The sequence below is a fragment of the Neofelis nebulosa genome, chromosome 3, assembly GCF_028018385.1.
Source record: "Neofelis nebulosa isolate mNeoNeb1 chromosome 3, mNeoNeb1.pri, whole genome shotgun sequence".
In the NCBI taxonomy this organism is placed as follows: Eukaryota; Metazoa; Chordata; class Mammalia; order Carnivora; family Felidae; genus Neofelis; species Neofelis nebulosa.
The window spans coordinates 47,722,619-47,744,717 of NC_080784.1; the positions used below are offsets into that span (position 1 = coordinate 47,722,619).

Genomic DNA, 22,099 nt, shown 5'->3' on the forward strand with positions numbered 1-22,099 from the left:
GCAGGTTGCATGCTGACAGCAGAAGGCAGATGGGGGGCTCGAATTCACCAACCGCAAGATCATGACCTGAGACAAAGTCAGATGCTTAACCCACTGAGCCACCCAGGAACCCCATGATCACGTTTTAATTTTGCTTAGTGATCTCTGTATAACTCATAAATCTATCTCCAGAGCCTCTAACAGTTTTGAAGATATCACCTGAATATATTCAAACATATCAGGTGTTCTGTTTTATTTTCTTGCTGGAGATCTTGCTCACAGAACCCAGATACTTTCCGCTCCAATTTGGATTGGTTACCCTCTAAGCTTGAAGCACAGCAGCCATCTCAGAACCCATCATCCTGGGAATCCCTTTTGCTTCTCTTTTGTTTTGCATCTCCATTTTCTGGGTTCCAGATTTTTCTCTTCCGAGTTTTCTCCCTCGTTTTCATGTGTGGATCTTCCCGGAGTTCCCTAAGAAAAGAAAATGTTGAGACCTTTCCTGTCTGAAAAGGCCTTTTGTTGTGTGTCCCCCTAACTTAGTGATAGCTTGGTTAGGTATAGAATTCCAGATTGCAAATCATTTCCCTTTGAATAGAGAAGACCAATGATAACCTTCTTCATGTTCTTTTGTGTTTTTTACTCTAGTAACATTTAAGAACTTCTGTTAGGGGTGTTGTGAAATTTTAAAGTAACATGTCTTATTGTGGATCTTTTATTTTCTTTCATTCTGTATTTTACAAGCATTCTCAATGTATGTCATGCCCTGTCATTTGAGTTTTGTCTGTTTTGTTTTTTGGGGGACAATGTCTTTTAAACGTTAGAAGTATTTAACATTCTTTTTAAATGTTCAATGTTTCTTGAATTGCGATTATATGAATACTAGTTTCCAAATTTAATTACTTAATTTACTTATGTTTTCTTGTCTAATTTTCATGTCTTTTGTTCTAAGTTTAGGAGTTTTCCTCAACCATTAGGTTGAAACCACAAATATTTCTAAGGAATTATTTATTTATTTTGAAAAAGAGAGACAGGATGCTTGAGCAGTGGAGGGGCAGAGAAAGGCGGGGGGAGAGAGAGAATCCCAAGCAGGCTCTGCACTGTCAGCATGGAGCCTGATGTGGGGCTTGATTCCATGAACCGTGGGATCGTGACCTGAGCTGAAATCCAGAGTCAGGTGCTTAGCCAACTGAGCTATCCAGGCACCCCTCTGTGGAATTATTTTACAATTTTGTTGTCCTATTTTTGGTTCTCCAAGCTCTTTTTAGTTTTCTGATACTTTTATAAATACGTTATTTTCATGTTCTATACTTGTATATCTTATCCCTCTAAGAATAGTAACCACAGATATTTTTAAGTATTTTTTTGTTGTTTTGTATTTGATTTTTATTTTAATCTTCTATTGTCTTTACTTTCCTCAGTTATTTTATTCTCTTTCTATTTTGATATCCTTTTGGCTTCTTGAGGCTCTCCTCAAATGTCTGGTCGTCATTGGCCTTCTATTCATATTTTAAAATGAAGAACATAAGCAGACCCCTATTCAAAAACTCTGTGGCTGGGCAGGGCTTGTCAACTGATAAGCTTCATGGTTGGGTAATTAGGTTGACCCTGCCTGTCTTGTTTGAGGACCTCCAAACAGCAGTATCCAATGTTCTCTCTCAGGGGTGTTTATTTCCTCACAGAAGAATCCACCAGTTTCCTGCATGAGTGGTACAAGCATTGTCTGAGACAAGAGGTGTGGGAAGGGTGTACCATGGTCTCACTGTTCAATGTATCCCTTGTCACTCTCATGGTCCTAAGGATGGCACACATTCCTTTCTGTAGTTGTACCTGAACTCTTTTCTCTACAGCTTCTTTCTTTCAGCTTCTACAAACTAAACAACTCCACAGTCCACACAGGGCAGCCACCTGGTGTGATGGGGGAAGGATCTGGGAGTCTCTCTGCAATTGTTAAAGCCTATTTCACAGGATTATTGAAAATGAATCCTGCTTGCTGAGTGACTCTGCTTCCCCCCACCCCCTTCACCATTTGGTTGCTACTTATCCCCACTTAGAACAGCACTGGGCACATATGAGGCCCTCAATAAATATTTGTGGAACTAATGAATGATTTATAATTTGGCTGATTGCTAAGCATCGTGAATGCCTTACTGTAGACTCCTACCCTGCAGGTCTGGGGTTCAGCCTACTCAGATAAGCTACTTCAATTACACTCCTGTACCCAAATTAATTTCTCCCTACTGCTATTTGATTCTTTTCCATTCATCCTGTCTTTGTGGGCTTATGGACTGTGTATTTTTTTTTTTTAGCCATTTTCATCCCTTTGTGCCATTTTTGTAAGCAGCAGAGATGGAAGAGATGAAGACTTAATGTGTCACAGAGCTCCATGAAAGATTTTCTGCTCGAATTTTGTTGTAATTACATATATTTTAAATGAAAATTTTCATGCATCAAGAAAGTATAGGAAGTATAAAAAACAAAATAACATATGTATCCACACCTGCTTCAAAAAAGGCTTTTCATTTTAGTCCTCTTTGCTTCAAATTCATCTTTGTCTTAGTCTCTATCCCTGCTCCTGTCATGCTCTGTCACTCGTGTGCTCACTCTATCTTCTCCCATTTTTAAAGAACCAAAATATTTCAGAGATGTATGAGTAAAGCTTCTCTTAACTTTCTGCAATTTGTTTCTTTCCCTTCACTCCTCAGAGGTAGCTACTTCATTTGATATATTTTATTCCCATCCATGTGGATATCTTAACGTCCACGTATGTAGCCCTAAGTAATTTCTAGTTTTATTTTACGTGTTTGAAATTCTATGTAAATAGTGTCCTATTATACATTATACATTATACATATTCATGATGTATACATGTGGATGCATTCACTTAACAGCTGTCAGGCATTCCAAGCATATATTCTACATCTTTTACTTCTATTTTAGATTAAAATGTGTCATGGGACACAAATTGCGTCCATAAAGTTCACTGCACACTACCACTACAAAGAAGCAGCATAGTTCTATTTTAATGTTTTTAAGTGTATTTATTTGGTGAGAGTGAAGCGAGAGTGAGGGAGGGGCAGAGAGAGAGGGCAAGAGAGAGAATCCCAAGCAGGTTCCATGCCATGAGCACAGAGTCCAACGTGGAGCTTGAACTCGGAAACCGTGAGATCATGACCTGAGCCGAAACCAGGAGTTGGACCTCAACTGACTGAGCCACCCAGGTGCCCCAAGCAGCATAAATTTTAAAAACCTGGATTCAAATCTAGAATCTCTCATTTGCTAGCTCTGTAATTTAGGGCAAGTTACTTAACCTCTCAGGCCTTGATATCATTTGTAAAATTTAAATACCAGTAGTACACACCGTATTGTCGTATTAAGTATGTAGCTTTCTGGAGAGTACATGACAATAGTAAACCATCCAATAATGCTGTTGCTATTATTACATAATGGCAACAATTCACTGACTCAGGATCTTTGAACTGGAAGTAAAAAAAAAAAGTTCTCCCTGGTAGTTTCTTCAGAACTGGTTGTGGTTCTACCGCTTGGGAATGGGGAAAGCAAGTCTAATCCCTTTTCCATATGACAGACTTCCAAATATTTGAAGACAAATATCAAGGCCCCCTGAGTCTAATTATATTGAAAATGAAAAAAAAAAAAAAAGAAAAGAAAAGGAGGGGAATTGGTACACAGCAGTGATGGATGAAACCTCATCTATCGAGACAAACAGGTAAAAAACAGAATGAAATACCTTAAAACTTGCCCGTCTCCTGGTTCCTCCAGCAGAACCTCCCTTTGAAAAAAATCTTGTAAGTGCTATGGAAATTTTTTGTTCCTACCTTTTGGGGATCTGCTTGATGGTATTAACATAAGTGCTACCAAATGGACTGGGAGATAATTTTTAAACCTATCTTATGAAGACAGTCTTTATTGTAATCTATTATATTTAAGCCTGAAATGGATAATAATAGAAAGGAATGCTCTGGTTTTACAAGGCAATAACGTGGTGTCTGAGCAGTCAAACTTTATTGTGAGCCAGACTACGGAGTAGTTTATCCCAAAGAAGCTCTCTGACAAGCGTAGAACCAACAACTTGAGCTGGGATTGGCCACAGAAAGAGTTGTGTTAACAAATACAGTTGTGCCTCCTACTTCCCTAATGGAGTTTCTGATTTTTACACCAGGTATTGTGTTCAACACACACACACACACACACACACATCCCTATCATTACATCTTCAACTGAAACCACTTTCTGAAACTGCCCACTTAGATAAAAAGCATCAATACATGAAGACTTCTTTTCCCTAAACCTCAGCAGATTCTCAACCTGCAGAGTCATTTTTGAGAAGTCAATGAGTTTAATTTTGTTCTTTGGACAAGTTGTCCGTCCTGAAGGTAATGAGAGGCTAGGGCAGAGGTTGGCAAACTATGGCCCCCGGGCCAACCCCAGGCTGCTATCTGCTTATTTTAGATAAGAATAGTTTAAAATGTTTTAAATTCTTGAAAAAAAATCAAGTGATGTTATGTGACACATAAAAATTGTATGGAAAGCAAATTTCAGTGTCTATAAATAAAGTTTTATTGCAACCCAGCCCCTCTCACTAGTTTATATATGGTCTATGACTGCTCTCTTGTGACAGTGGCAGAGTTGAATAGTTTCAATGGAGACCTTGTAGCCCCTAATGTTTACACTCTGCCCTTATCAAAACAGTTTCTCATCCCTAAACTAGTGAATGTAGATCTGGTTAGGAGGAGGAACAAAGAATCTCAATTTGAAGGGAAAGAGAAGAGAGTCTTTAGTAATGTCTTGGGATGGAAGGACTTATTCAAAACTGAAAAAAATGTCAATAAAGAGAGTATAGGCACTATTTGCATACTTCAATGAATGCTGTAGATCAAAATGACCAGAAGATTTTCAGATTCCTTAAAAGCTCATCCCAGATTTGAACAGCTCTGTGAAAATTGTGCCTCCTATAAGGGGGTGGTAAAAAAAAAAAAAAAAAAGAAAAGGAAAAAATCTTGTAATTTCTGCAGAATTGGCTCGAGTTCTTCCACTTGGGACCAGGCAGGACTAGTGTAATCTGTCTTCCATATGACAGATTTTCAAATATTTGAAGACAATATCAAGTCCCCCAGAGTCTAATTATATTGAAAATGGGGGGAAACAGGAAAGAAAGAAAAAGAGGGGCACTGGTACATGGCAGTGATGGATGAAGCCTCACACATCAAAACAGAGTCTGTCCACCCCTTCCCCCTCCTCCCCCACAGGCTCACTGCTTTCCAGTAACTAAGAAAAACCGTTCTCAAACAAGTTCAGGATTGGCAATTGTTTCGATTTCCACAAAGATGGACATGATAGTAGGAGAAGCCATGTGACTTCTGTCTTCCCCCAAGGGCTTCAGATGTTGAGTTACTGATGTTGGTGGCAAAGAGGAGAAACAGACCTGCCAATTCTTGGGGCAATGGAAGGAAAAAACACACACACACAAAACAAAGCACAGTAGTGACTTGGAAAGTTGTTGAGAGATGCTGCACGAATAAAAGTCTCCCAGGAGATTTTTCAAGACACACTGAGTCTTGTCAAGAACAACTTGTCAAAGACTTGAACACGGACAAAAGGATGTACTGAGTGTCTCTTCAGTGAAGTGCTGGGTGGTGTTCAGCTGGCCAGCTGGGGACTGTTTGCTTCTGCAGGGGTGTGTAGCTTTAGACCCCTGTTGACTTGCTTACATTATAGGTCTGTAGGGGGAGAAGTTAAACTATAGCAAGCTGAGAGTAATGCAAATGAATTTTGTCCAGATACAACTGAGTTATACTTCGCAGAGAAGATAACCACAAACAGTATATGTTTTTTGTACTACGGGATGTTAATATATATTGGCCACAAAATTGGCCAACGTCCTATAGGGCATGAGACATTAACTGGTTTTGCATCTATTAGCATTTTCTTTCAGAATTCCCATGCGCATATACATGTATGTGTGTACATATGTGTATATGCGTTCTTCAGGGTCTCCTTTGAACTAATATTAACCAGTTTCTTCATTAATCAGTTAAGTATATCTTTGACATACGTTCATGTTGTGTTTGCGTGTTTTTAACTTTGTGAGAAACATTTTCTTTTCACAATACAAAGAATTACATAAATATATTCACTACAAAGATAATCTTTCAGATATATGAATACATTCCTTTCCAGAACACTTTTTTTTTTTAATGTATTCATTTCTTCTGATTGCACCAGGAAGAAAGGAAGCCTCAGGACGGTGCTAACATGTCTTGACCAAATCTTGTGTCTTCTGATGATTTCCAATCTGTCAGGGCTGCTGATCTCTCCTTAAAACAGAAGCACTGGGCTTCCAGAAGCCTCTTGTGAGCAGCACCTGATGGGAAGCCCATGCAGGAGGGCACCCTTACGGACCCCAGAAGCTTCAGCTAGTTGAATTCTTTAACTGTGTGCCTGGGTGATTCATTCTGTTAGAAACCCTGCAGTCTGCCCTTGAATTAAGACTTTCTGTTCTACACATAGTGTGGCTAAAAACAAAAACTTTATTTGTTTTGGAGAAATAGCACTCCAGAAGACCTGGTTTAAACTCTGCCACCGACTAGCTTTGTAATTTTTTTGCCAAGCGCTGTATTTCCCTTCTATTCCTGTTTTGTTTGAATAAGCGTATAATTATCTACCTCACAGGACTTCGAAGAAAGTTTCTAGACACAAAACAGATAATGTCTAAATAGGTAAACCTAGTGAACTTTTAATCAATCAATTGCTTAATTAATTTATTCAGTTTTAATGACTACTCTTACCACGTCCTTCATCCCTGCTGAGGTGAGCCACCAGAGGCTGTCCGTTGGACCATGAGTCTTGTGAGGGGTTGTACGTCTGACCTATTTCCCACTTTCACAACTTGTGAAACCTTTCCCTGGTGCTTTCCGTCATCACCAAAATGCCTTACATTATTTAATATGCCAAGGTGCCGTATTTTAGGGTTCAGGACACCTTGGCATATTGAATATCTTAAGCTGACGGAGCTTGAGAAAATGGCGGAAACAGGAAACCACCCTGACCTCTCCTCTCCCCCTTCTTCCCTGAAGGCAGGAGCTACGTGTCCCCTGCGGAAGGGATCCTCCCTGTACGGGGAGGAAGGAAGACATCCTTATCACCAGAGACAGGGAATGTAGGGCTAAGAAGGCTGTATAAACAGGCCCTGTTACTTCTTCACCATTTACTACCCTGCACCCAAATCCCTTCATCTTGTGAATTCTTCACCAATTTATTGTTTCCTTGTCCAAAGGGTATAAAAGTTTCCCGTTCTGGTCACTTCAGTGGCTTGGGAAGGCTCCCCTGCACATGTGAAAATTCAATAGAATGTGCATGCTTTCCTCCCGTTCACGTGTTTTGTATCAGTTAAAAATTTTTTTTTAATGTTTGTTTATCTTTGAAAGAGAGACAGAGTGCAAGTAGCGGAGGGGCAGAGAGGGAGGGAGACACAGAATCCGAAGCAGGCTCCAGGCTCTGAGCTGTCTGCACAGAGCCAGAAGTGCGGTTCCAACTCATGAACCGTGAGATCGTGACCTGAGCGGAAGTCGGATGCTTAACCTCCTGAGACACCTGGGTGCCCCTGTGTCAGTTTGCTAGGCCCAGCCAGGGACCCAATGAGAGTAGAGGAGAATTCTTCCTCCTTTGCATATCATGTCTCTGAACATTTCCTTCTTTTTCTTGCTGTTAGTGAAGCCTGGCTCTTAAACTACTTGCCCTGTGATCTTTTCTGTGATCGCTGTTTTCTCGCCTATACCTTCTGTACCACCAGAAGTGGGGGGAGAGTTCTCTTTCCTTCTCATGGCCATTTCCAGACCACCTCTCTCTCTTCTCCCTAATATTTTCCACGGTCTGATACTCCTATTTTGAGATAATATCAACCACGATCTCTGCTGGTTGTAATAATCTACAGATGCCCAAATCCATTCCTGTTATTCACGGAAGTGCTGGCTTCTGACTTACTGTCATCGTCTGCAACACATTCCCATTTAAATTTTTGGATTTTTGAGTATACATATAGATGATTCTTCTACTTCCCTGCTCTAATTCCTCGAATTTTGATTCTCCAATGATTTGATCTTTGATCCTAGCTCAGCTGCTTACTGTGACCTAGCAACATCTTCTAGACCAGTGGTTCTCAGCTTTGGTTGCTCCGTAGAAGATCTTTGGAAATGTCTGGAGGTGTTTTGGGGCTGTCGTAGTTGGTAGGAACTATTGGCATTTTGTAGGTACAGATCAGGGATGCTGCTGACTATTGTACAAAGCACAGAAAGCCCTTCGCTAAAAAGAATTATCTGGCCCTAAATGTCACTAGTGCCAATCTTGGTAAGATTTTGCCTGACAGCCCTATTTAAAAAATACAACCCGAATCACACACTCCATTCTTCTATCCTTTGTCTAATTCACTCTAGATCTTCCTTATTTAGTCCTTATTCTCAGTCTTCCTTCAGAAGAATGAAATCTCTGTGAGTGGGATAGTTTTTGTTCCCTTTGTTCATAGGCTGCTTCCCCCAAAGAAGACAATAACTATTATTTTTTTTTTTTAATAAACTAAACACCTGGGTAAAGGGGTGAGTCAAGAGAAGGCACACTTAAATGCTAAATTGTTTCTGTTTTTTTCTAAGAGTGTAAAGGATGACAAAAAGGATTGATAGTTTGGGTCCCTAAAAGCCAGAAGTATTAACTCCTCAGCTCTTTTGGTGATGATAAATCTGTAGCTGACCTAAGCATTTATGTAAGCTTTTGCTTCTGATATTGTCAAGCATACCCTCCTAATGATGATCTTTCTCAAAGTATGTGGATGTTTAGAGCTCAGGTGCTAGAAGAAGACCATCTCTATTTTTCTGGGTACTCTACCCAAATTTTTCAACCTAGGGATCCGAGGAGATGAACATGTCTGTCACTTAAAATCTCTTACCCGCATGTCTAGCAATTTGGTCTAATATTTTGATCTGTAATATCTTCTTTTGGCTGTAGACAGATATAGGAAGTAGGAGAGGGCATGCATGATGCTGATTTTAGAGTTGAAGCAATTGAGACTCAAAAAGTAAAATGAATTGTCCGAGACTCCATTGGTAGGCATGACAGCTAAGATTAGAGCCTTCGTTAGTTAATGCCTTCTTAACCTACTCTGGGCTCTTTCTATTTAACTGGGCAGCATCTTCTTCAGCTGCCAGGTGACTGGACACCTAACACTCAACCCTTTAAAAGGAAGGATGTGTTGGCGTTTCCTCTGAGCTTACAAAAAGCAAGTTTATTTGATACAAGTCATTTAATTGTAAAGAGGCGTCCAGGCTTTAAAGTAGTCTTTATAAGGTGGGGCAAAATATTCGCAGCTCATTCTTCTCAGTTTTAAGTGTGTATTTTTAACTTAACTATCGAGGAATGTGGCTCAATCAAATGTTCACGGCCAAGAACTAAAATGTTAGAAAGGTTGCCATGGGCTTAGCACATGCTCACAGATGAGAAATTTTGCAAACTGCAAAGAAATGGGTTGGTAGATGAGAAAAAAAAAGTTGAAGAAAACCTAGACTGAATTAATTTAGAATGGAGGACCCGCCCTATCTCTTCTACATCTTTACAAAAGCGAATCCCAAAATGTTAACTGTGAGATGTTACTACATGCTCATTAAGTAGGAGGAAGTGATAAATATTTGGAAAATGTTGTAGACACTGTAGCCTTGGCTAAAGGATTAAAAATTCCTATTAGCACAATTCTTTTTTTAGCTGTCCTATTTACAAAATGTTAGTAATGATAGCACTGGCTTCATATGGTTGCCAGGGGATTACGTGGGTGAATCCATGCTAGGTACCTAGCAGATTGAAAGTATTCGAAAAGTATTGCAAACCCTTTGAGAATTCCTACAATAAAGAAGAATGTGAGTAAGCATTTCCCAAATATGGCTAAACATAAGGATCAGTACCTAATAACCTAGCGTAGAAGTTTGGAAAATGCTATTGTGGAAGATCCAGTGGATCATAAAGATTAGAAGCATGAAAAGCAATATGGTAGGCTCTCCTGAATAAAATACTTAGGAATCTAGTTATCCATATTAATATTCTTGTTTGAATGCTTTTCCTCCTTTATTTTCATCTGACAAATTCTTACTCTTCTCTGATGGAGAAACTGAAACCATGACCCAAATTCTCCATCCTTCCTGCATCCATACCCTTTAAAGCACTGCGATTTTTGCAGCAATTCCCATCAAGAGTTGGATTTTATTTCTCTATGTCTTGAATGAGCTGATCTCAGGGTTATGTTGGCCAGTAGAATATCACAGAAATGATGGTGTTCCAAGACTGTTCTTCAAAACACTCTACATGCTTTCTTCCTCTGCCTTTACCAGGAGAACATACCCAGCCTAACCTATTGCATCCTAAGACCTATGGGGCAGAGCTTTGTCCTACTGGTCTAGCCCTTTGACATGTAAGGAGCCTAGTCTGGAAGAGCCAGCCCAGCTGACCCCCAGAATAACAACACATACAGGAATGAATTCAGCTGAGATAGGCAAGCAGGGCTCAGATCAAGAGGACCTCCCTGCTGACCCATAAATTTGTAGGAATGATAAATGGTTACTTTAAGTCACAAATTATGGGGCTTATTGCAGAGTGTTATTATAGAAATAGCTCTATGTTAATATACCATCTTGAAATCTTAGCCCAATGACCACGTGTCTATGTTCTTTTCCCTCCTACAACACCACCTGGTTTTACCTGTCTATTCTCCCTTCACAGTCTGTGCTCACCTCTTTTGTAGCACTTGTTTGATGGTATGATAACCTCTTGATAGAGAGTAAGCTTCTTGAAGGTTGAGTTGATTTTTTTTTTAATTTATGAATGCCCACCTTAGAGTAGAGGGTCTGGCATATAGAGACTAATTACGTCCAAGCTACTCTTTAATTTGTGTTCACTCTTATGATTTTAAGGACTTTGTGTTGTCTGAAAACCAGAAAATGGGTCATCTCATTAATGGAGCATCTACTCTATGCAAGATCAGTATTTTATTTTTTTTTTTAATTTTTTTTTTCAACGTTTTTTATTTATTTTTGGGACAGAGAGAGACAGAGCATGAACGGGGGAGGGGCAGAGAGAGAGAGGGAGACACACAGAATCGGAAACAGGCTCCAGGCTCCGAGCCATCAGCCCAGAGCCTGACGCGGGGCTCGAACTCACGGACCGCGAGATCGTGACCTGGCTGAAGTCGGACGCTTAACCGACTGCGCCACCCAGGCGCCCCAAGATCAGTATTTTAAACAAAATGTTACTGGTCTTAGTGACAGGTTTATTTTATTAATTTTATTTAATTTTATTTATTTTTGAGAGAAAGAGAGGGAGCAAGTGTGTGAGGGGCAGAGAGAGAGAAGAGAGAGAATCCCATGAGGGGCAGAGAGAAGGAGGAAGGGAGAGACAGACAGACAGAGACAGAAGTGGGGCTCACTCGAAGTGGGACTTGAGCTCACCAACTGTGAGATAATTACCTGAGCTGAAGTCAAATGCTTAACAGCTAAGCCATCCAGGAACCCCCATAGATAGATTTTAAGTATGTATTTGCCTTATCATCTGACTCCAATTCTTTCTTTCCTAAAATCATTTTATGTAGGTGGATATAGTGGACCTTATTAGAGTATTTTTTAAGCTTAATGTATTAAGGATTAACCTTTATATTTCACTTATTTCAGGGTTTAAGACTTTTTTTTTTTTTGCCTTAAGTAACTGAGCTAGCTATCAGAAAGATGAAAATCAAGTACATCTCTGGCCCTGTTACTTTACAATGTTTATATAACGAACACTCTAAGATACCTCTGCTCAGAAGCAGGACCAGCCAGAGAGAGCTAGAGATGTGTATAGTCATTATACTATTTCTTGAACATTGACTTTGTACCCAGTGAACTTGATAGGATTATCTCCTTTCAAAGGTAGTTTCTTGGCCAAGTCATGTGTCCAGAGAATGGCTGACTCAGCATTACTATGTTGATCTCAAACACATTTTGTTAGCTACCATGCATACATAATGTCTTTCTAAAGTAAGGTAAAATCACTCATTAGTTGCTCACTAAGGACCATATAGTGTGCTAAGGACTTTACATGTATCTGTGTGTGTGTGTTTTTTTTTTTCTTTCACTTAATCTTCACACTTTGGAAACAATCTAAAATTCTATTATGAAGTATTACCAAGTAGAAACAGTAAGTATTTTGTCTGATATTAAATGCTAAATGAGAGAGGCAGGATTTGAACCCAGGCTTTGTTATCATGTAGTCAATCTAAATATATATTTTTGAATGAATAAGTCAATCCTATCAGAATAAGTTTGATCAAATTCTAACACATGTTGGCTACAGAGAATAAACATTAGCCCAAAGTAGGTTAATCCACTCAGAATCAGCTCCTAGGTAGACAAAATATTTTTTAGATAAAACCTAAAAAAAAAAAAAAAAGGATTTTGAACAGCTAATTATAGACTCAAGCTGATAGTTTCCATTTTTGTGAAAATGAGGTAGTTTTATCTGAATCTCTCTGCTGGCCACAGCATTCTTCCACCTGACCAACTCAGATTGGACTTGTTTGCTCTATTAAAATAGTTGTAGGGCACCTGGGTGGCTCAGTTAGGTAAACGTCTGACTTCAGCTCAGGTCATGATCTCAGGGTTTTGGGGTTCAAGCCCCATACTGGGCTCTGTGCTGACAGCTCAGAGCCTGGAGCCTGCTTCGCATTCTAGGTCTCCCTCTCTCTGCTCACTCTCTGTCTCTCTAGGTCTCTCAAAAATGAATAAACGTTAAAAAAAAAAAGTTCTAGGGGCACCTGGGTGGCTCAGTTGGTTGAGTGTCTGACTCTTGATTTCAGCTCAGGTCATAATCTCACAGTTCCTGGGATCGAGCCCCACTTCAGGATCCGTGCTGAGCAAGGAGCCTGCTGAAGATTCTCTCTCTCTCTCTCTCTCTCTCTCTCTCTCTCTCTCTCTCTCACTCTGCCCCTCTTCCCTGCTTGTGCTTTCTTTCTCTCCCTCTAAAACAAAAACAAAAATAAACAAGCATGCCAGCAAATAGTTCTGAAATTTTTGGCTTGGTTCGGCCTAATCCTACTGATTTACCTAGTTAACGAAATTAATTCTCCTTCCACCAGTAACTTAAATATATTTTAATTAGCTTTAAAGCACTGGAATGACTCACAGCCACTTTGTGGATATTCCTACCCATCCCTACTAGTCCTATAAGATGATCCATGAAAAGAATGACGTGGTCCAAAATGTTTAGAAAATGTTGCATATACTCCTCTTTTAGAGATCCACCCTTTACATTAGCTCCATCATACACCTAATGGTTTTCAGAAATCTAGAGAATGTGGTGTCATTTAATGCCATAGTTTTCCAAACTTAATTTGAGGGGTAGGGGGGTCCAAAATCTGTTATCTTACTATGCAGATTATATTTTGTTTAAAGATGATTTTCACCGGTGCCTGGGTGGCTCAGTCAAGTTAAGCATCCAACTTCGGCTCAGATCCTGATCTCATGGTTCCTGGGTTCAAGCCCCACGTTGGGCTCTCTGCGTCAGTATAGGGCCTGCTTGGGATCCTCTGCCCGCCAGCCCCCTCTCTGCCCTTGCCCTGCTCGCATGCACACTCGCTCTCTCTTTCAAAAAGGAATAAACGTTTAAATATGAATTTTGGAAATTTTGGAATTTTGACCTCTTTAATTTGTAACGATCTAACTTAATAGCCTAGAAATCATCTTTGAGTAGATCATACTGTTTAAACTGGGTCTGACTCTGATCGGCTCTAAGTAGTTATGATTAAATTCCTGAGAGCACTCAGCATTTTTAAAACCATTTGAACAGATTCAGGGAAGCTGCATTTGAAACGTGCAACGCCATACTTATTTTGGTAACATTTTTTCTCCCATGGAGAGGCAGAGAATTTCTATACTGTCTATAAAAAAATAACCCAAGCATTTTGAGGACTAAAGTGAATGAATGATACCCCAATTACGGTGTAGGGCTGGATTCTCTCACAGTTGGTAAAACTATAACCGAAGGGTACTTATGTGTATGTGCGTGGTGGGTGGGTTGAGAAAGGTAGAAGATAGTCTCATCTTTGTTTCCAGTAGCCTCTGGGTGTCTCATTCTTGAGGCCAGAAGGAGAAATTAGGTTCAATATATTAACAGGTATCTGGAAATTGTCCTTGATGTGGAGGGCATTCTGTTCCTGCTAGGATGTGGCAGGAGGGTGTATAGATGGGGTCCTTATTGGCATTTCAAATTTCCACTCATGGAGTATCCTAAAATGTCAATAAAAGACTCTTTATTCATAAATAACTGATATGCGGTCATTTACGTCTGTACATTGAGCTCGAAAAGTCTGTAACCATCCAGTTTTTTTTTTGTTTTTGTTTTTTTTTTGTTTTTTTTGTTTTTTTTTTGCAAACTCTACATAAAACATCCAAACGGTCCATTTTGTTCAGTACAATATAACACAGCTGTTTGGCATTACCAAATATATATGTATATATATATATATATAGATATGTACATGTGCTGAAAAAGAAGCCAGTGCAGTCTTTTCTAAGAAGTCCATCCAAGTATTTACTGTACAACATTCAGAATTTACATTGATAATACAAGGCACAGAAAGTATGGTATGAAGCCAAGGCCATGCTTTATTCAAACTCTCCTCTGGCTTTGCTCAGTCCTTCAGCTTCATGTCAAACTAAGTGTTCAGTTCTGCTTTTTGTTTTTTTTTGTTTTTTGTTTTTTTGGCTTTGAACACATCAAATGAAAGTTGAGAGTGGTATGGGTTTGAAATATGAATCACTTGAAAAAACCACCCCCCCACACACCTTCCCAAAATAAACAGGACAAAATGAAATCTGCTTTAAAATTTTTCCATACAGAAATGGTGGTAAACAATTACTCATATTTTTTGAGTCTGGGTTAGAAGGAGCAACCAGTTAATCCTCTAACTGCTTGTATTTGCAGTATTTCTAGGTCAACACATACCACATTGTGTGTACCAATTAGAAACAATTGTGAAGAACGGGAAATCTTAAGATCCGTCTTGATTCCAACTTGGGAAAGGAGAATATTGTTTTCCTCACCAGAAAATTCCCACACTGAATTTTTTTTCATCTTCTTGAGACGTGTTGAATGGGAAGGGCCTTCATAATCTAGGCTGGACTGTAGAGAGTGTTTCTGATTGAAATTTTTTAGCTAATTCTGATAAGGCTTAGATAAAAGCCTCTTGATAAGGGGTGCTCTTATTTCAGGCATCATCAGAGCTTGCTAATGAGGGATATTGGAATTATTAGATCTCTTTCTGATTGTAATGTCTGTTTCAATAATGGAGGTGATAAGGCAAGATATTCTGCTTACAAACTCCCTCCTGATATTCTCATGATTCAAAAGAACCATAGTTAAATGTCTATCTTCCATATCTGTTTAATTTTAAGGGACTTGTAGCATTTATCCAATTTTGGAATTTGTACGGAAGTAATGCTTGCAATAGTGAAATACTCTTGGGGGTTAAGAAAGATTTGAGGCAAAAGGACATTTTTGTTGTAATCATGCCTTTTGTAAAAGTAGTTGAGACACATTTCCACTCACGCAAAGAGTTACCTTACGAAATTTAGTGATCAATTTTGTAATTCAGGGCTATACCTTTTTGGAAAAGAGGATGTATCCTCTGTCCAACTTAATCTTAAAGGTGGAGGAGGACATTGTTAAGCTCAGGCCTAAACATGAAGCTTACTGCCTTTTTAATCTTTGGGTTCAGATGGAGGGTGGGCGCTAAGACGCACAGTTCACTGTCACCGTCTTAGGCCCACTTCATGAGGACATTCCAAATCCGTGATCTTCACAGCAAAAGGAAAAAGCAAAGTAGCTGCTTCAAAAACCACAATTATTCTATGTGAGTTAAATTTCCTACTTCAGATCACAGTACTACACACTAGTGACTAACGGCCAGGTCTGATTTCCATCCCCTTTTGTCTTTTGAAAAAACACAGCACACAAATTGCCATTTCGATTTTTGCTGACGACCCTGGAGGGGGATGTGAGGAGTCCGTGGTAGACGCTGGCTCTCCTAGAACTGCTTTTGCAAAAAACACCACATGCTGTCAATACAGCCAAACAGCTTTATAACTGCAGCTTTTGAAAGAGTGTGGAAAGTAAAAACACAAAATATGTAACACATCTAAGATTAGCAACATTTTCACTTTGTGACATTTGACAAAATACATTTTTGCTTTGTAGTTCAGGAAAATTCTATGCAGACAAAACAGTGGAAGCTGCGGGAAGGGTGGCCGTTCAGCTTTTGGCGAAAACATCGATTTTTCAAATACACTGCTATGGTAACTAACACCGAAGGGCTCATAAAATTTTGTCACTATCTGTAGGACAACATTTTACTCTCCCATTTGCTATGGATGTGACCCCTAGTCCGGTCAATGGGAGGTACCAGGATTCAGAACTCTGCAATGTTTCATGAGAAAAAGTAATGGAAATGGGCCATGCCATGGGCCACAGAAGCACATTTCTCAGCAACTTCAGGTTCCTGTGACTTTCACAGATCTGGAACAAAGACCTCTGAGGAACTTCACCTTCAACACATCTGATAGTTACTATTCCACACCTTTGGGGAAGGACTAAGAAATCGCAGCAAAAATGGTGAAAAGGAAAAACAAGCACATTAAAAGATTTTTATAACATTTGAAATCCACAGATTTGCCAGAAGTTTGGCAAGTGTAGAGTACTATCTAAAACCAATTATAGATGGTCCTCAACTCACAGCAGTTCCACTGACTGTCTTCTGACTTTACGATGGTACGAAGGTGATAGGCATTCAGTAGAACTGTACTAGAAACTCTGAATTTGGATCTTCTCTGGGGCTAGCCATATGTAGGAGGACTCTCTGATGATGTTTGGGCATGGGCAGCCGCAGCCCCCCTCCGCCACACCATCGCAGGGGTGAACAACCAATACACCGGTAACCATTCTGTTGTTCACTTTCAGTATGGTATTCAGTTAATCACATGAGACTTTCAACACTTCCATTGTAAACTAGACTCTGTGTTGGATGATTTTGCCCAAATGTAGGCTAAGGCTAACGGAAGTGGTCTGAGCACATTGAAGTTACCCTAGGCTAAGCTATGGTGTTCGACAGGTTAGGTGTATTAAGTGTTTTTTTCGAGTTATAATATTTTCAACTTACGATGGGTTTATGGGGACATAACCCTCTCATAAGTCAAGGAAGATCTGTACACCACTGTAATATTCTGCCTTCGCTTATCAGTTGCGATGTGGAGAATTTTTGTCAAGGAAAATAAATCCAGAACTTTTTAATCCAAAGAGAACCCGGTTTTAGTTATCTGACTTAATAACCCCTCTCAAAGTCAACTGAAAGAAAAATGTAGGGACCATGGCAAAGGATAACACCTGCAGCTGGAGATAAAAATAATAAAAAGGGAGAAAAATTTCTCCTCTTTAAACAGAACTGAGTCAATTCCTATTCATCTCTTACAAAAAGGCCAATAAAATTTTTGTGGGCGTACATCTGAGTTTTATGAGACTTTCTGCACGGGTAAATGAAGTTTGCATTGAAATCCATAGAGTGAGCTTCCCTTTGGCTTAAAGGATTTTAATGTAAACCAGTAAGACTGCACAAGCAATGTTGTAAAAACTGTAAATTAACTTTATGATGCAGCAGTCTGGTGCAGCTGGGAACTACACCCTTTTGGTGGCATAATTTGAAGTCCTGTTTAAAGCATGACCGTTAGACTTAAATGCTTTTGAGGACTGACAGATGTGTCCTTAAGTGGGATATCTTGTGAAAATTCTAAGTAACCTACCAGGTATCACAGCCCACTTTTAATTTCTTGGCTCGTTTTGCACTGGGACAATAACACTTCTGAGGTAAGCACTTGCACTGACCAGGGACTCTGTTTCTAGAGGGGCGGCGTTTGTGTTGTGATAGGAAAATGTTAAAATAGAACAAGGGTTTAGGTCACAGTGAGTAACCACAAGTTCCAGTGTCAGTTAAGTCTATCTGGTCTGCATTTTCCACTCCTCCCTGACACACCCCAGCCGTGTCTGTGAATTTCATGAACGTGGGTTCTCTTTGGAATTCTATTGTAAAATACCATACAATCCTGCCATGTGACAGCCACAGAATTTCATACATTTCTGCAGAAATCCTATGCAGAATTCTAACAGAAATAAGAGAAAGGAAAAGGGAGCAGAATGGACTGACAGATGGATTTGAACCTTAGGAAGAAGTCAGAGGTGAATCATGCTCATTGACATCCTTAGTTACTCAATATGGTATGATGATCATGAGCATTTATAAAAAAAACCCAGGCCAAGAAAAGAAAAAAGTCCATAGGAGGAAATTCTAGACATTGAGGGATTGATGATAATCTCTTTTCTTAAAATAATTTAGATTCTAGAGAAAACATTAAAATTTTTCATTTAATATATAAAAAAAGTATCCGGTCTAAAAAGAATCTGTTTGGGGCGCCTGGGTGGCGCAGTCGGTTGAGCGTCCGACTTCAGCCAGGTCACGATCTCGCGGTCCGTGAGTTCGAGCCCCGCGTCAGGCTCTGGGCTGATGGCTCGGAGCCTGGAGCCTGTTTCCGATTCTGTGTCTCCCTCTCTCTCTCTGCCCCTCCCCCGTTCATGCTCTGTCTCTCTCTGTCCCAAAAATAAATAAAAAACATTAATAAAAAAAAAAAAAAATAAAAAAAAAAAAAAATAAAAAGAATCTGTTTGAATGCATGGAATATAGAAAGCGATTATAAGGCCAATTAGAAGGAAAGGCGGGGGGGAGGGGGGGAAGGCAGGATGATTTTTAAATCCCTATTAACATCTCCAAGATGGAAACTAACAAAAGTTCTCTCTAAGGTGTTTTCTGCAAGTTATTATCCAACAGTCAATGCAGATTCTTTCTGTATACCACCATGCCAATCAACTCTCTAGTTCATTTTGGGTGACGGACCATCTACTTCAATTTCTTGCTCCTTCAGAAATGATAGCAAGGGTGTCAGATGATTTACACTCTCATGCCCTTCTCTCTGTTGCTCCCCAGAAGGAATAAACAAGTAGAGGACATTAGTAAAAGGGCGTTTTCCTTATCTAGAGATGGTATTTTGAAAATATGCTCAGCAGTTCTAAGAGGATTTGCTCGTTCTGTATAAGATGCCTTTGGTTCCTGAGAAAAGAAAGATGCTTTTGGATTTCATGTAGCAAAGCCTTTCATCCAATACAGGGGACTGTATATACCACACTTTAGTTAGAGAAAATGGCTAACACATTTAAGAGTTCTTAATGCCTTACCCATGGTATCATAAATTCCACCTATCTCTAGTTCTTTTTTACTTCGTGGGGATTTACATTTTTTCTTCCTACATGGGACTTATAAAAACGTTTTTTTTTTAATGACCATATCCCACTGCCAAATAGTCCCTAATTTCCCTATTTTTATTCTAATGAAGCCAAATTCTAAGTAGCTGATCAGCCCTGTGGTTGATCTAGGTCCTTGACCTTGCTTGTCCTGATTGTGGACAGCTAATTAAAACATCAACCGGAGCAGAAACAGATCTGTTCATCTTTAGTCTACCAGGACAGCTTATCAAAATGACTTAATAGTGTAAAAGATGGAGTCATGTTAAGATGGGGGGGGGTCACGAATTATCTGTGGACTTCAGTTTTCCACAATACCATTGCTTCTTTTTTTCAAAAAAGAATCCGAAAGCAATAGTCCTGTGTTAATGGTCTTGTAGAAAAAGCCTACTTGGTAAGGCTGAGCAACCAGATGTTGAAACTTCCTGAACAACGCATGTGGTTTCTGGGACATTGTGGTCGACATATTCCTCAGGTCTACTGACCCCTATCATTTAGACCAAAGACTATCTGCTGATTTTCGGAGAGGCAAAGGAGGATGCCCTATAGCCCTATGGGGAGGTTTTGTGATAACACAGACTAGAAAGTTTCAAGAACCTGGATTGAAAAGTGTAGCAGAACCCCTCAGCCCCTTATATCAATGTTGGGCAACTGAGTCAACACCTTCATCCTCCATCCCAGAGTGATAGCTTCTCAAAGGCGTGTGGCATCTGTAGTTCATGTATTTCCTTGGGCTCGATTTGACCTCCTCTCCAAATCCATGTAATATGTCGTGTTCTAACAGCACTCTGCAATTTGAGCGGCTTAGCTGGGAAGAGAGACAGCTCTGCTTCGTTGACTTAGAAGACATAAGTTTCCATATTGAGCAGTTTAGTTATGCTCCTTGAAACCACTCCTATGTAATGGGTAAGGAAGAGGAGGGGGGAAATGTGGGTAGATTTGTCTCTGGGAGAAAATGAAGGTGGTCATGGCAAGAACTAGTTTGTGGTCTATCTTACCTTCTGGTCTTGTTTCCACTAAGTGGCTAGGATAAATGGGGAACTGTGCTGGTGTGATGTACTCAGATTCTAAATTCTAAATGCCCTCCTCGACGTTATTGAAGTCCTACAAATAAATGGGTTGGCAACCCCGTTTCACTTCTAAAAGCCAACGTTACAATGATTGCTGACATCACAGATGCCAGTTGGTAGAGAACCCTGACAATCTGGTACCAGAATCAGCTGGCCCTTTGGGGCACATCATTAAAAACCTGTTTCAAAACATGCACTATTCAATCTCTGCCTTCCCAGCTTTATTGTAGCTCATCTTTTTCCACAGTTCCTTTTATCTAGCTGTGCCCTCACTTTTATTCTCGCCACTCCAAATCTGAGAAAGTTCATAAAGTGTTAACCCGAGTGTGGATTCAGACGAGACAGTAGAACCCTCTTATATTTAAGAGAGCTTGTACTTCTCCCTATTAACATATTACACCCATATAAAATGCAGTTTCTTCAACCAGGGATTCTCACTGAGTGTAAATGAAGGCTGAATTCCCCAAGTGCCACTGGGCCGAAAGCTGCCTCTTTCCCATTTAAAGCAAATGTCCCGAAGCTGGCCGTCACTGTCTCATGAACGATAGTGGACTAGAGTCCATTTTGCCTGCTGTAGTTGAAGTCGGCTTCATCGAGTTGGGATTCTGTAATGTTTGAGAGTTTCGTGTGTGTCCGCCCAATCTCTTCAAGGGCACAGGCCAGGGAGTCAAGATCACCATCGTGCTGATGACGAGCTTCCCACAGGTTCAAAATGACAGCGGATGGACTACTTTGTGTAGCAAAATAAGATAAATTCCTAGACAGATTTGAAGAAACAAAAAGAATAACAAAAAATGAAAATAGAAATAAAGGAACAAATAAAAATCACTATAAGGGAATTAAAAATGAATTGCAATGGATATTACTACAATAGGAATAGGAGGCTCCACTATGGCAGGTCTGGAGGCACTGAACCTGAAAGCTCAACTGTGGAATGTTGCCAATGACCTTCTTATCTCCCAGGTCCTCACCTCCCTGGACGGGTGTGTGTGTGTGTGTGTGCGCGTGTGTGCGTGCGTGTGTTTCCCTCTTGACCACCTGCTTGAAAAAGTTCGTCCATTAACTTACACAATGACATAACTCATTCCTATTTTCCAAAATATCTGACCCCTTTATCTCTTGGTAAACAGAGGACTGTCAAGGTTTTATCTTTGATTTCTTCTTTCCTTCCAAGGTGAGCTCATATACTAAGTGGAGTAGTTATCAACTCCAAGCAGACAGTGTAAATTGTCACCTCCAATCTTACAGGTTAATGTCAGCTAGTTACAGATCTCCAAATGACCTTGAGAGTGCCTGGATTAGCTATCTCTCCACCTCCTCAAACTCAATGCATCAGAAATTGGTATCCTCTCCATGCCTCCGAATTGGGCCCCTTTTAAACTATAACAGGTATCCTAGTAATTACAAATGTCCTTCTAATCTCTCACACTGGGACATTTATTTTTGACTCTTCCCTTTATATTGTTGCTTTCTTTTTGACATACACATCAGCTCACATTTCCTCTACATTCATGCTATGTATATGTAATTGATGCTCTATCATTTTTTGCCTGAATCACAGCAAAATCCTTGTAGATCTTTATGCCTGTAAAGTTTCTAATATATCCTGCATTCTATTTTTTCAATGA

At 39.8% G+C, this 22,099-nt stretch overlaps 1 protein-coding gene across 11 annotated transcripts in view; it reads right to left on the reverse strand.

Annotated features, from left to right (window-relative positions):
• Positions 1 to 270: 270 nt before the first annotated feature.
• Positions 271 to 22,099, reverse strand: part of UNC5D (unc-5 netrin receptor D) — a 574,077-nt gene continuing 552,248 nt past the window's right edge. For 10 of the 11 annotated variants that reach the window (XM_058720720.1, XM_058720721.1, XM_058720718.1 and 7 more), the window contains one exon: positions 20,671 to 21,228. In XM_058720720.1, coding sequence (XP_058576703.1) covers positions 21,024 to 21,228 — 205 coding nt within the window. In that variant the 3' untranslated portion in view covers positions 20,671 to 21,023. Of the gene's footprint in view, positions 454 to 20,670; positions 21,229 to 22,099 lie in introns of those variants that run through there. The other variant, XM_058720717.1, reaches the window with a different exon arrangement.